This window comes from Hylaeus volcanicus, chromosome 3 (genome assembly GCF_026283585.1).
Source record: "Hylaeus volcanicus isolate JK05 chromosome 3, UHH_iyHylVolc1.0_haploid, whole genome shotgun sequence".
Classification (NCBI taxonomy): Eukaryota; Metazoa; Arthropoda; class Insecta; order Hymenoptera; family Colletidae; genus Hylaeus; species Hylaeus volcanicus.
Window position 1 is genome coordinate 24582124 of NC_071978.1, and position 15056 is coordinate 24597179.

At 46.1% G+C, this 15056-nt stretch overlaps 1 protein-coding gene across 39 annotated transcripts in view; it reads right to left on the reverse strand.

Moving 5' to 3' along the window:
- LOC128874148 (twitchin) overlaps positions 1 to 10773 on the reverse strand; it is an 86572-nt gene extending 75799 nt beyond the window's left edge. For 29 of the 39 annotated variants that reach the window (XM_054118567.1, XM_054118564.1, XM_054118560.1 and 26 more), the window contains exons 1-3: positions 10294 to 10773; positions 2809 to 3370; positions 2497 to 2518 (exon numbers count right to left, since the gene is read on the reverse strand). In XM_054118567.1, coding sequence (XP_053974542.1) covers positions 2497 to 2518; positions 2809 to 3121 — 335 coding nt within the window. In that variant the 5' untranslated portion in view covers positions 3122 to 3370; positions 10294 to 10773. The remainder of the gene's footprint in view (positions 1 to 2496; positions 2519 to 2808; positions 3371 to 10293) is intronic. The other 10 variants (XM_054118568.1, XM_054118566.1, XM_054118543.1 and 7 more) reach the window with 2 other exon arrangements.
- Between the last annotated feature and the right edge of the window lie 4283 nt (positions 10774 to 15056).

Below are 15056 nucleotides of genomic sequence, written 5' to 3' on the forward strand. Positions count from 1 at the left end.
TTTTCTACGCTCGCTGACTTCGCCTAGAGGATTCACTGTGCTTTTCCCAAGACCGATGCCAGGAATAACATTTGTTTTGTTTGGACAGCACTGTCTACGAATGAGCAATATCACACTGCGGCCTCGTTGTTACCTAGCAGGAAGAGGATACTCTAACGGCTCGTTATATGAACGCTTCGACCGCTAAATGCCACTTCGTAATCCGAGTTCAACAGCCTCCTTTCATTCAAGGAACGTTTCGTCTCCAAACGAGCGTCGCTGGACAATTTTAAGAGCCAAGAAAGCGACCGGGGATTAATTACCCGTGAACAGAGCGACCTTCGAGCAAGAAAGACAACTAAATGGAACTCGATCGTTCCGCGATCGTAGAACCAATAAGATCGCTCGTGATGAAAGCGCGGTAGAAGACGTCGAACACGTTCTCAACTAACTTTAGCGAAGAAGTAGGCTGCAGCTGTTTCCACCGACTTCCATGTTTCGGTCGATCCGTCTCCGCGTGGAACGCTATTAGGTTTCAGAGCGGACCAATGAAAAATTCCGTTGGTTCTGGAAATTTTTTTCGCGGAACGTCCCCCGAGCCAAAACCGTGCCTAATGTTCGTAAACGTTTCGCGTTAAACGCTCGCGTTACTTTTAGAAATTCACGGGAATCACGTCTGTCGATCCGATCCGAAAATATAACGCGTCCCGTCTCGACCGCCTCGTCATGCCCCCGCGGAGAAGCGACTTTCGACCCAATTTCTATTTATCCGCGAAATTCAAGCAAACTTTCGACGAAAAACAAACAAGTCTTCGCGAAGCTTTTAGCAATGTACGAATCATCGATCGCGCGTTTCCTCGTCGAGTTACACAGCGATTCTGCTCTCGCGAACGTTAACGATCCGTTGCCGCATTCCCAGAACACCACGCCGCTTCAACCGTCGTCTTCGATCCTCACGAAAGGAAGACGTTTGCGGTATTGTTCATCGTTATACAGAGTGAGGTTTGTACGACAAAATGTTTTGAACAAAAGTTGCAAAGAACAAAGTCGTGTTAAGAATCACGTCGACTAAGCGTTTTTCCTAATAGAAAATTATTAATTCGAAGATATCTCAGTCCCCCTAGATACCATGCAGCTTTTGTTCGAAACATTTCGTCGTACAACGAATAACTTACGAGTTATTTGAGGTCGTCACGTTGGAAGACTCGCCCTGTATATGTAGTATCCACGCCTCCTAACAATAAGGAGTCAAACGAGAACTAAAGCGGTCTGTGGATCCGAGGATCGTGGGTTCGAATTCTCCGTGGCTTGCCTTGTTTTTCGTTTAGACTCCTATATTTAAAGAAGTTCGCGAGCAGAAAAAAGTTTCCTAGACAAAAATACATAGGAGCGACGCGTCACGCGTGTCCATGAATAGGTTTGAATGAAAATATTCCGGAGCGCGCGGCGTTGGTTCGTAATTATAAGACCGTTCTCGGAACAAATGTCGTCGGCTAGAAGAACGAGAATGAAAATAGAGGAGAGGCTCTTGATTCTATTTCCACGTCGACCAGTCAGCCACGTATGCGTGGGCAGAAGAAGAAAATTGAGCGATCGGTCGGCTAGAAGATGCATAGCCGGTTCGTTTCTCTTATCGGACGGACTCACGCGCTCGCGCGTGCTCGTGAGCGCACGTGAACGAACACCAAAAATAGCGAGCATTCCGCGACGGTTATTTTTACTCAACCGCATTTGACGTGCACCTAAACATTATCGACGAAACACGCTCGGCTGCGACTCGATCGTTTGTTCGACGCCGTCGCGATAGAAATCGCGTCGCTGGAAGGCCCGAGTCGACCATTTTGATCGCCACTATGTCGTTGTGAAAATTCTTTCGACGGGACATCTCGATAATTTGGAAATAAAAGGAGCGGTTAGTGACTGTATGCTAAAAATGGAACACGAAACAACGTTTGCAAAAAAACACACACAATAAACACGCGAAGGTATTCGCGAAGAGCAAGCGGAACACTCACCCTCGTCTAATCGATTCCTCCGCAGCTAAAATCACACACAAAGAAAAAGAGCATAATAAGCGAGGCAAATAAATCTTGAAACGCGAGAAAAATTAACCCTCCATCGCGTAGCGTGTCTCTTCGAAGAATATATGTACGCACGATGCAATGGAGGATTAACCCTTTATTTACTGAATTTCTCGAGAGTTTTTAAAATCTAGGCGTCCGGCTTGGTGTCTAACAAGCTTCCAAAATAAAAGCTTGCGTTGCCACTCAAAAATTAAAAAAGAACATCATAGAAGTGGATCGAGTAGACTTGAAAGTTACAATAGGTTTCAATCTTTCGAAGCGTTTAATTGATACAGTATCGTGAGAAAATTGACGGGACTTGTAGGTCCCGCCAGTAAATAAAGGGTTAACGTGAAAGAAGCGTTAAAAAAAAAATCAGCGGAAATTAAAAGATAGAGCCTAGAGAAGCGACAAACGATCTCATATTTGAAAACCGCAAGATCGGCGGACTTACTTCTCCCTAGGCTCGTCGACAGCTGGAAATAACGAGATTTCAATTCATTTCGGAAATTTCGTGTCACGGAAAGGGAACTTAAGCTAAGTACGTGTACATCGTTATTACTACAATTTTTTTTCAATGGTCCTGTTCCGTATTACTCTCAAGGGTTTCGAACGACCATTGTATCGTTCTTGTAAACAGATTGAAAAATAGGTACGAGAAATCTATAAAAATTGTATCCGAGTAAAATTCACAATTCGACGACCCTTAAGTGTCGCGGGTAGAAAAAAGAAAAGTAACGGGTGAAAGAAGCGAGGGTATACTCACGACTGAAATTAAGGTTAATCGAAGCCGCGACCTCGCCCATCTTGTTCTTAGCCTTGACCTTGTAGAGTCCAGCATCGGTCTCGATGACGTCGTCGAGCTCCAGAACGACCAGGAACTTGGTCGTCCCGATGCTCTGTATCCTGAAGTTGGTCCTGGCATCTGGACTGAGCTCGGTCTCGCCCCGGAACCACGATATATCCGGTTTGGGCGAGCTGACCAGCTGACACTCAAAGATCAACCGGTTCCCGTCGTCCTCCTGTCTAAGCTGCGGCTTCTGGGTGAAGCTAGGCGCGAAATCGTCGGCGACCCCCATGGCGTCGGGCCGCCTTCGCACCTCCCTTTACCGCTAATTTCACGGGTGGCGAGCCACCCTTCCTCCCTTCGTGATCGAGTGCCCTGTCGAGGCTGCTTTCTTCGCTTTCACTGTCGAAGAAAACTGGCCGACCTCCTCGGGATTGGTTCAAACGGCGCCGACCCGCGGCACCATCCAACCTATCGTGCTCTCCCCTCGGTTCCGAGGGTACCCACCGCCTCCTCTCGAACGTCCTCCTCTTCCTTGTACCTAATCGACAAGCAATCGATCCTGTTAAAATACACGATCGCTCCACGAGAAACTAGAGTTCTATCGCGATCGAACGATTCTTCCTCGATCGCGGGTCTTGCGGTGACTGACTAGCGCGTCTGACCCAGTACGAGCCGCGACTACTTCCGCGACGATACAATAAAATTCACTTGGCAGAAGGCTTGTAATAATGTTTCGTCGTTACAGAATTGGACGAGTTTATCGAATATTTTGTTATAACGATGACATATAGTTCTAGTAGAGTGTTTGATACATTGTTGCAAGGCCCCCGCCAAATGACTTCGTAGAAAGAAACTCTCACGTATCGACGAGGAAGTGGCTTGTACCTCTCGTGCCACTACCACCCCTAGAAAATTATGATCGTATCGTCAATCGATCTACGCGCAATTTGTTTACAGCAGTGTTGGATTTTGGATCGTCGTGTATTGGCTTCTCGCGCAGTGAAAGAGACGTTTGGCGGGATAGGTGCAATTTCTCAGACGTTGCATAATGATATCAAATTACCGAAAGTTTACAGAATTGGACGGCTGTCCGATTGCTTGTAGCTGTTTCGCTCGGATTTCTCGAGCTTACGGTCGATTCGCTTTTATAGTCGTTAACGGGTCCGCGCGTCGTTGAATCGAAGATAAATCGCTCGGAAGATTAAGAAGACGGACGGTAGCAAAACTCGAGGAGAGTTTCCAGTTTCAAAATCGCTGGTGACGCGGGCCAAATTATTATATTTCGCCCGTTACATTCGAACTCGGGAAATGATCTATCGCGACTAACATATTCGAAATAGAACTTTATGTAATTCGACGAAAAGCGATTCGTGGAATGTTCCCGTCGGGATTGAATCGCTCGAATTCGCGAATATTAGATAAAGGATATTGTAGGTAAATTATTCTACTCGAATTTCGTCGTTCTTCGGATTTCTTTAAATTCAAACGTGGACTTCTCGAGGCAATGACGGATTTTTCTATAAAAGATTTCAGAGTTTTCTAGAAATTTTTGGCTGTAGACGCGGGATAAAAGCGACACGAACGAGGGGAAGCTGTAAGGAACGATTCGAGATCGATGGATGGAGATTGACCGTGGCGAGCAGCGAATTTTCGTGGAATCCGTGACTCCAAGCATATTTTCCAAGACGTCCAAGGCCGAACAATGACGTAAGACCTCTATTATTAATGCGACTCTTGGCTCGAAAATAGGTGGACCAGTTATCTTGGTAATCGGTTATTATGTTTGGCATCTAACCGTGGAAACGCAGACATTTAGGTCGCGATACAACTCGGGAATAAAACAAACATTTCGGGAAAGTGTAGGAAAACACTCTCGTCCCCTGAACACATAGGGTTCCTCCAGCCCCAAGGTGGAAACCTCTTAGCTCTCGAGTTTGTAGTGTCGCGAACGTGGGTGCCAAGAAGGTGAGCGAAATTCAAATTTAACTGTATATCGACATTAATTTCAATTAGAAATTATATTTCAGGTCGAAGGAGTTCGAGCTCAGGTGGTTAACTGTTCTATGGAATGCTAATTGCTTTATTACAGCAAGTTCCTACAAGACATTTGTAAATAAACAAAGACGATCATTCGATTGTCAAAGCAACCTGCAGATGTTCAAACCAAAGTCTGATTCAACGGATGCAGTTAGTCATTAACCGTATTCGAGACCTCGTCATCGAATAAAATGCCGAGAGTTGGGAGCGAAAATGAGCGAACGCCAGGGTACAACATAGCAATCACTGGGCCGGAGAAACGGAAAGCAGAACGAAGTGTTACAACGTCACGGTAAGACTTGGCAACGAGCCCCCGAAACATTCTCGAGATTGCGATGCTCCGTAACAACCGTTCTCATTCTATCCCTTCCCTGCGTTTCGTTTTCATTTTCGTCTGATTTCGTTAACTTCGCACGGCCGATTCTCGTCCAATTAGATCGAATTATTACTCATTACGACGACCGTCTCACCGTTTAGCTGATTTAGAAAGTGGAGCTTGGGTTTCGAAGCAGCTGCTGTCGAACCTCGCCCATTTTACGCGGCGTTGTACTTTCGTCCTCTTTATTTCTCCAGAACTCGTCTCGGATGGTATAGTTAATCGAAATTTACGGCTCGAGCGAAAGGAGACGATTATCGTCCAATATTCCTGAGCAAAATAGAGATCAAAGAAAAAGTAGCGAAAGATTCCAAAGAACGCGAGGGTCAATGCTCAATGGCCGCTCGATGAACGCAACATTGTATCGGGTAACGATCAGGGTCGACGACCTCCATTCGCAGCCGACCTTTCCGAACGGCAAGTTCCTCTTTGTTTGAGACACACTTTTGACGGGACGGCACGCCTGTGCCAAGTAAAGAAGGGAATGACCGAAGATCGGAAGGGACGTCGAACATCGCACGATGACCTAAACATTCCTCGAAATCTCGAGTCCTGTAACTGTACAACCCTGACGACCAACGAAGGGCCTCTGAATACGAAGCGACGCTTTTTAAAGCGTCAACGTTTGGAAGACTGCGTCGGAACGCCTTCGATCGAAACGATGCGACGGCTGTCGCGTCCTCAAAGCCCAAATCGTTTCGACGACGTTAACGATGGCCGCGATTCGATTCGATGGAAACTTTGGCAATCACCTAGATCAGAGGACGCGATTGGCTGTCGCAGAAATAGTCTCATATCGAGAACGCAATTTTACGTGCTCGTCACTTTTGTGTACTTCTTTCGAAACTTTACGTTCGTACACGAATCGAAACGAAGATCTAAGAAAACTAATTATTTCTTTTAGGCGAGGAGAACATTGCGAAACGCGCAAAGAAACGTGGAATGTTACTTTTGAAAATCGTCGTCGGAATTGATGGGCGAACAGGTGTTTCGGCCCCCTGTCTCGATATTTTCGGGCCGGTGTCTAGGAACGATCGCTACAATTTGGCATAATTTTATTGTCTTCCCGCGTTGTAGTGTACTCGATGACAGCTTGACCTAATAACAAGTGGCACAATGTAGATGCGGTTATAAAAAGAATGGAACGAATCAACCACCATGTAGCAATGACGAGACGAAAATATCATTGGCGAAACGGTGTCGTGGCGTCGGTCGAGACCAAGCGTTTGCTACGCAAAGGGATGCGCCATCTTTTAACCCTTTGACTTACGATTTACTATAGAATCGTGAATGGCGTAATAAGGAATAAAATTCCTTGCGCCCTTTCGTCCTCGACTCAAATTCTGTACCACGAGTCTCGCACGTTGTTATAGGTTAAAGGGTTAACATCCCTTATTACCATTATTAACGGAACGCCAAGGTAGCTAGCTCAGAGACACTTTGGTCGTGGTATCCCTATTCTATTTAGTCCTTCAAGATGACTGTGACTCGCAGCTTTTCGCAATCAACTCGCGGAGAAACTCGACGCTGTGGATGCTTCCTATTCCCACTCGTAATTCGTTAACCCTCGTTTTACTTATCCCTTTATCCCCCTCCACCGGACGACGTGCAATAACTCTACCCTATTCGAGATCGACGAATGCCAAGGATGGAGGGCCAAGAAGATCTGGGAAACGCGTAACCCCAACAACGCGGCTCCGTCACGAGGGAGTGATTCACATTCGAAATTGCGGCAACGGGAAGAATATTAGGTCATCGGAGAGGCTAACACCGAGATAAACTTACCGAGCGCACTATATCCGACCTAGAAGTTATAATTATTGGTCGAGGCATGCGTTCCGGCGCACTCTTCGCCTGTCTATACTACTATTTTCACGGCATCACTCCCGTCGCAACAGCTATTTCCGTAGACTGACTCAAAGCCACGTTTACGCGAGTCGACGCCACCGCGGTCCTATATCGACGCGCCCGAATTATTCACGGACAACGAGGAAAGCCTTTTCTTCCACGGAGGCTCCGCACCCCCTTTCCGCTAAACGGAGGGAGGTTAACCCGACTCAACCACCCTAAACACTTTCTCGGATTAATAAATACTTCTACCATTGCAACGAATTATTACGTTTACTTTTCCAGCAAGTACGACAGGAGACTTCGCATTCCAGTACAAACACTCTATGTATCGTTAGCCATCATATTAGGGGGACCGAAAAGTAACGTCTAGACTGCGGATCTTTATGCAAAAAGTGAGCCTAAATAGGAATTTATTTTATTTTCCAAATATTATAACATGAACTTTATCATCAATCTTTTTTATATTCTTGTATATTGTTAGCATTTTGTAGTTTCTTGCACATTCAAATTTCCTATAAATGCATAAGATTCCGCAGTCTAGTAATGTCATTTCCTTTAGATCAAAGTCAAACAAGTACAATTCTTAATAAGTTTCTGCTTTTAATCAATTATGTAATCACTCTCGTTGTCGACAGCTTTTTGCCATCTAGTTGTGCAAATGTTTAATGCCAGATCGATCAAAATCAACGAGCTGACGAACGATAAACAAGAACTGAGATTCGCAGAAACACCTCTCCGAATTCTAACGCTAACCTAATTGTAAGTCGTAACGCCACTGTACGATGGTGATTTTCGACCAAAGAACGATGTCACACAGATTTAAAAAAAGAAAAGAAAACACGCAAATATATATGATCGAGGTTTTTTTTAACCGAGGTTCAGCGAGCGACCAGCGTCGACAGGTTTAAAAAAAGATGGACGATATATCGAAGGAAATGATTCGACGATGAGAAGCAAAGTCCAAAAACAATAAGTTAGTCATCCCGTGCTAATTTCGACAAGCTTCGACGATCAACAGGTGTAATTTTCTGGTTGGCTGACCATGAGATCTATAAATAACGTAAACCCGAGCGCGTCGAGTGAAAGATCGGTCAAGAATTTTTGACAGATCGACTCCGTCCGTGATCGATACGACTCCCGTAGATTACTTCTCGCGTTACCTTTCAACCCTGATCCTACCTAGTCGCATACCAGCTTCGACTAACCGTAGAGTCTGCGATTAAATTTGTACACCAATCGCGTGGATTATCAAGTTGCTACCAGGAAAAGATCTGTTGGCTAAATTTCAGTACAGACAATCGAAATGTTTATTAACTTCGTTTCCTCGGGATTCGTGGTCCGGTGCTACTCAGGCAAAACTACAGACAAGAGAAATAAGAATTGGCAGGCAGTGAGAGGGTTGGTATCTGAGAGACATACAATTGTCGTCACTTCTTTACGAAGGTATCGTCTTCGTTCGTTAGTTCGTTCCTCGGGATTCTTCGAAACCTTGAATCTTGCTTTTCCTCCCCCTATCCGAGATCCTCTAGATCCGCCACTGTACGTGACCCCAAAATTACCTCCAGGTAGGATTAGGGTCAAATACGTTTCCTCGTGAGCTTTTCGGTCGCGGACATTGACAAACGCGTCTTTCCAAAACGTTCAGCGACGAGGCAAAACAACGGGGACAAGATGGTGGACACGGGGACGAAGAAGTCGACGGATGCGAGATGGATAGACGGACAAACGGACGCGCCGACTAGCTAATCGGACGAAATGCTAGACGAGGTGAGGATCCGGGTGATGGACGAGCCAGCCGGAGAATACACGAGAGGACAGACGTACGAAACGGAAGAAAACGTGCTCGAGGAAAATGATCGAAACGACCAGTGGAACGACGACCCGTCCTCTCCTCCTCACGTTACGTCTTTCTAAAAATAAGTGGACTTCGAGCCTAGATACCTAGATAGTAGTCTACGAATAGTTCTTGGTGGTTGGACGCGACGAGACTCGTGGCGAATTGTCACGGAACCGCCCCGAGCGATCGTACCCAACGATCCAGGAAAGAAATCGTCGACGTTCCTCTCGGCTTTCGGTGATTCGCTTCGCCTATCTTTCGCGGTGCTGCCCTTAACGTGATCGTGTCAAGGTCGTCGCGTCGATTGCCACCCCCTCCCCCCCCAGGAACCGTACGTTTTCTAACAGCGACGCGAAGCCACGTTTAAGAAAGAGCAACGAAGGGTGGACACGCGAAGCGAAGATCGAAGAACTCGAAGATCGCGTTCAAAGGCAGAGACAGATAAAAATTTCTGGTATCGAAAATTCAAATCATAATTCGAGCGATCACACGGAGAAGAATATTTAGACGGCTCTCGTAGCGTTAATAAAATGAAATAAACGAGGTTAACGATTGGAAAAACATCGCCGACTAAATAAACATTGAACTGTTCGATTAATCGAACGTCACGAACAGATCATCCCCGTTCGAAGGAATGCGCGCGCACCAGGGACGAGCAAAATGAAAATTTCAAACGACGTCACGCGTTTGGGAAATATCTATTCTTCCTTAATAATAAGCAGGAGACTGTAAGAAACGCTTGGAGAGCCGTTTATTTGCTCAACAACGATTCGGATCCTTTTCCTGGAGCCCTCTTCCGACCCGAATACTTACTAAACAAATAATCGAGTTTCTAAACGTTCAACGAGAAAGAATTTGATACTTCCCGAGTTGCAGCATCGATAAACAACTTCCTGTCCAATAAATATATATATATATATATAAAAATGAATTCACATTATTTTCCATTATTTTCACGTGAAACGAACGAAACGTTCGATCGAGTAACCGAACGTAATCACTCGAGGGCGATTTTGTTCGCCATCTCTGTCGAAGCCTTCGATGGGTGAAATTGAAAAAAAAAAAAACGTTACGCACCGTCCTGGTCCAAAGATCTCCAAGTATAACGAGGGGGGATTGCACTTGGTCGCGTGCCCGCGAACGAAACGAAACGTAACACTTTTGAAGCACTGCTGGCACCAGATGCACACGCGATTCACCGTGTAGACGAGGTGGAAATCGGGATGGCGGAGAGGAAGAGGGACAAGGGTGGTGGAAAAAAAAGGGCGCACTGAACTTTTCCGTGGGACTCTCACTCGCTCAGCTCGTGCACGCACTCTCGCTCAAAAATCCAGCGTGTCAAACAAGGGAGGAGACTTACTTGAGGCGGCTACTTAATTATCCAAAGTTCCGAGAGGCCGGTTACGAAATCGGGCACGACGTCGCGATAGAAATCTTAATGGGTCTCCAGAGACTCCTGGCACCTAGGCAGGCGAAACGTCGCGATCGCGGGATGAGGTCGAGCTCGCGGCTCGGTCGACGAGATTCTCGCGCACTTTCCTGACTTTCTCGTGTAGTCGTAAACGAACAAGAATAAAAAATAAATAAAAATTAAATTACTAACAATTTAAATTCGGTCGTCTTCGTCGTCGTCACTGTGTGGTCGTCACTCCGTTTATGCAGCGTATCCTGCTCGTTCTCGGCCCTGTCTCTTGTCTCTCCTTTTATACGGAGCGCCTGTATTGGCCGTCCTAGTCACCGGGGCCCCGCGCGCCAACTAACCGCACGAAATACCACCGTGACACCTCGAGGTGGCGAACAGATCCATCGCGGCTGCGCAGGAATCCCTCGGCAGATCCCGTTCGTCCCCGCGAGCTCCGCCGTTCAGACACCTACGCGACGTTTCGAGGGTCGCTCCTTGGATGCCGACGCCATCCAGATCCTGCGCGATCCACGAACAGTCCCGTAAAACCGCCCCTTTCGCCGCCCTCCGCTTTCGCTACGACGCTTATCGGTTCCACCCCTCGCGGCTCCGTTCCTCGACCCTCCTCTTTCCGTTTGGCACTTCCGTTGCTATTGAACTTGAAACCTCGTAATTAGTGGGGACGCGGAGATATTCGCTCCTGATGAACTTGAAACTAGATCGCCGAAAACGACGGATTGTACAACGCGAAAGCAAAGTGTCCACGCTCTAGGATGATCGGATAAAATAATATCTGTCCTCTTTGTCGTTGACGTTTGCTGCTTTCGTTCCTGCGAGGATCTTGTTTCGTCGATTAATTGAAACGTAGGGGTTGTATGATGGGTAAAGTTGGCCATCTTTATCCTCGGTTGAAATTCGTAATATTATCGATGTTTGGTACCGTCGTTTCCGCGAAGATCTCGTTTCATCGTTTAATTAGAATAAATGGATCGTATCGCAGGTGAAGTTGATTCGATTAATTGAAATATGTCGGTTGTATAATGGGTAATGTCTTCACTCTTGGTTTTTGATGGGAATAGAAATGTTTCGAAAGAGTGGCGATGCTTGGAATTAATAACGTTATTTTGTACAAGAAGAATCGTCGCTAGACCAGTCATCGAGGCATGTTCGACAGCTACCCTGTGTTCCGCGAACGCCCTCCAGCCATAAATAGCTCTGTCTTTCTTCGCGTTGCTTTTGAAATTTCACACGGTCACGATGATCTATTTATTATGCATTGTCCCGAGCTAGTCGTCCTCAGAGTTTCAGAAAACAAAGGTGGAAATAGAAGAGGACGACGCGTGGTTAAACGTTTGCGAACGTCCAAGGTGGAGGGTACCAAGAAAGAAGTCTAAAAGAAAATAAACTTTATAGTAGATTAATTACCGATGCTGCTAAATTAGCCAGATGACGGGGTCGATCGACGCGAGAAGTCAGCGTGTAAGAATTTTACGTTGACGCCCTTGGATCGAAATTAGAATGTATTCGCTCGTATAATACAATGGTGGATGACTCGGCGAGGTAGTCTGGTATTTTAGGGACATTTATATTTATTTTCTCTGCGACAGACGTGCGAACCTCGAAGCCATCGAGAAAATTCCGAGGTCAGAGAGTAAGGGCTCTAACGCGACTCGCTTAACCCTTGGAAGCCTGATTTGCCAAATTAAATTTAAAGGAGTATCGATGTATTCATTATTTGAATAATTCCGACAGCTGACGTTTATTTTTTTAATGTTTGTTCGGAAGAACATTATGCAATGGTAACACACATACAAGCAAATATTAAAAACAAACCAATTGCAAGTGTACAAATCTAAGGGTTAAACAGCGAATAGAATTAACCTTATGGTTTTTAAGATAAACTTCGCGGAGCATACTTTCAAGACTACGTGCTTTCAGCTACGAATAAGAAATATCGATTTCCACAGCCGAAGTCGCTCGATGTTGATCTGTAGCCACGAAACGGAATCGTTTCTGGAAGATTCGTCACTCGGGCTCGATTCTCGAACAAAAGTAGAGAGATACTCGTCGCGACAGGAAATAGAACACCGTGCGAAGAAAAAGTGGGTCTTGGCCAGTGTTCCCGACGAAAATAAAATATGTTTTTCGCTCGCATCGACAATTCGAAGGACTAATTGGCTTTTTTTATATAATTCGTACACGACGGGCTTTCGATTCAGGAGTCACGATACTCGTCGCGACTCTCGGTTTCGGGAGTGGTATTCTAATTTCTGTGGAACATTTTTGGCTGGGTTTCAAAACACCGATCGAGCCCACCGTGTCGATATCTTCGCGAAAATTTCCTGCAGTCCATATTTACTCCCGGGATTTACTTTCTCCTTTCAGAAGCAATTCAGTGCTCGAAACATTCGGGATTCCATGCGGAATTTCTAGTTTCATTCGACGACTGTATATTTTTCCAGGATCAATTTTGCGGTGCGGGAGTGTGACACGCGAGAGTCACGTGTCTATTGCACGGTTCTTCCATCGAAAGGTAATCCAATCCCATGCGTTGCCGCGTGCCTCAGTTTCTGGAACTACCCTGTGCACATTTTCAAGAACGCGTCAGCTTTGTATTTTTAGGGAGTCTGGTCCAGCGACTTCCAGGTTTGGGACCGCTTCGCGAGTCGTCTTAATGAACCGGAGAAAAGTGGGAAAATAGCGAGGAAAGTCTGGGGTGCCCATGCGGAAAGTGTTAACTTTCTCGGTGAATAACGCGGGAGGAAGATGGAGAGGGTGAAGGCGAGCTTCGAGGGAGAAATCTCGCACGCGATGCCGAGATACGAGTCTCTCTCGGTTCTGGCAAGCCGAGCCACTTTTCTAAATATACACGATCGCCCCTCACCGCTGAATCTATCTTTGCGTATTAGAATCTATACCTAACGACCCGAACACTCGTACTTCCACCGTTCCACGGATCGCTACCGACGTTATTCAAGAATCAATCGGCTTGCTTGTACCTCGTTAGCGATCTCGGCGTTCTCTTTTATTTCTTTCGGATTCACGGACGCCCCAGGACGTTCCAGGACGCTCCAGGATATTCGCATGTTTATCGAAGGATACGCGTACAACGATACCAGCTGAAATTACGGAGCGTAATTAAAAGCGATGAAAATCTCAAAACTTTTTTGTACGATCGATGGTTTGGTTTACACCATTCGGCGGCGTTAAAGGAACGCGCGTTCGAGAAACGACCGTGAAAAGCTAACTGGAATACTCCAAAAGAAAACAACAATACGCCTGAATCGGGATTTCGCGCGATTGATTTTCGAAAAGAAGGGTACGCGGTATACGGTCTGTGGGCAAATAAGCAAATTCGCGGCGCTACGTAAATCTCGCGGTTTCGCGGAAACAAGCACGCGAGGGTCAAAAGAGAAAAAAAACCCAGAGGAGATCTCAGAAACGTGAGCAATGCTCGGATCGTTTACGTTACGGTAATGGCACCCTCTGTTTCGTAAGCGACAGAGGCCGAATAGAAAATTTGAATAAGGAAGAGAAAATAAACAGAACTTCTCGTTCGTTACTGGTTGAATGAAAGTTAGAATAAATTTATGATGGGGCACGATTTTATTCTATACCATTGCATAGAGCACGGTTCTTCTGATATATCTCCAAGTTTGACGGGGAGGAGACTTAACGTCACGCGTTCGTTACCGAGCGGAATGGACCGCGACGCTAGAATTTCTCGCACTTTATGCTCGAAATATTTTTAGTACGCGTTACTTTTAGCCCGGGATACGAAAAAAAATGAAAAACAGAAGTAACATCGCGGCAGCTTATTGCTTCGCAATTCTTTCATTCCTGCGTCCACTGTCTTCATTCGGTTGACACGCCTTCGATCTATTATCTTCGAATCGCACGTTTTATGCTTCTCAGGTTGGTATTTAAACAAAACTTAATTCTATCCATTGGACTTCTCTATTTACGCGACGAGTGTTCCCGACTCCTGGAGAGATTCAAAGTCGCGAGCTCGAGGAAGTGTTTATCTCGCGCGGATACGTATCGCCCTCTCTTGACCGACCTAAATACAGTATCGCGGTGTAATTCGCTCGCAGAACTGTGTTTATCTCCTCGCATCTTTGCAGAGCGTACGTTTACGAGCAACGTTTGCCGTACGTTTATTACCAATTCGTTTCTCGGCACCGCCCCGATCCATCTAACGCTTAATAGTCATTAAAACGAAAAACCGAGGCGCACGGGACGTCGTCGGAGCCTTCAAAGAAGACGGCGGGGGGTTATAAACGCTGACGACGTGGGCGTGGATCACTTATTTGTTCGATTATCAGATTTTGTTCGAGCGAGTGGACCCGAGTGGGCGAATGGCTCGAGTATATGGAACAGCCGATCTAAACTTAGTCGTTGGTCCGCTCTGGAAATAGATGTTATGAGTGCGAGGACAGGACAAGATACCGGCCCCTATTATGCGTACAACCGCGTATCACGAACGACCACTTCTCGATCCACCCCAGAACCGTGGATTCCGCCGAGAACACCTGTCCTCTTCTCGATGAAGGTACAAGTTCAGATGCACCGAACTTGCCGCGTGACGCGTCGCGTAGGGGAATTCGCTTTCCCAGGATTTTCAGTTTTTCGAGATACGAACAGGTGTCGGAGAGCTTGAAGTTTCCTTAGATATATATCATTAGAACCTTCTAAGAGACCAAGAAAAATATCAACCATTC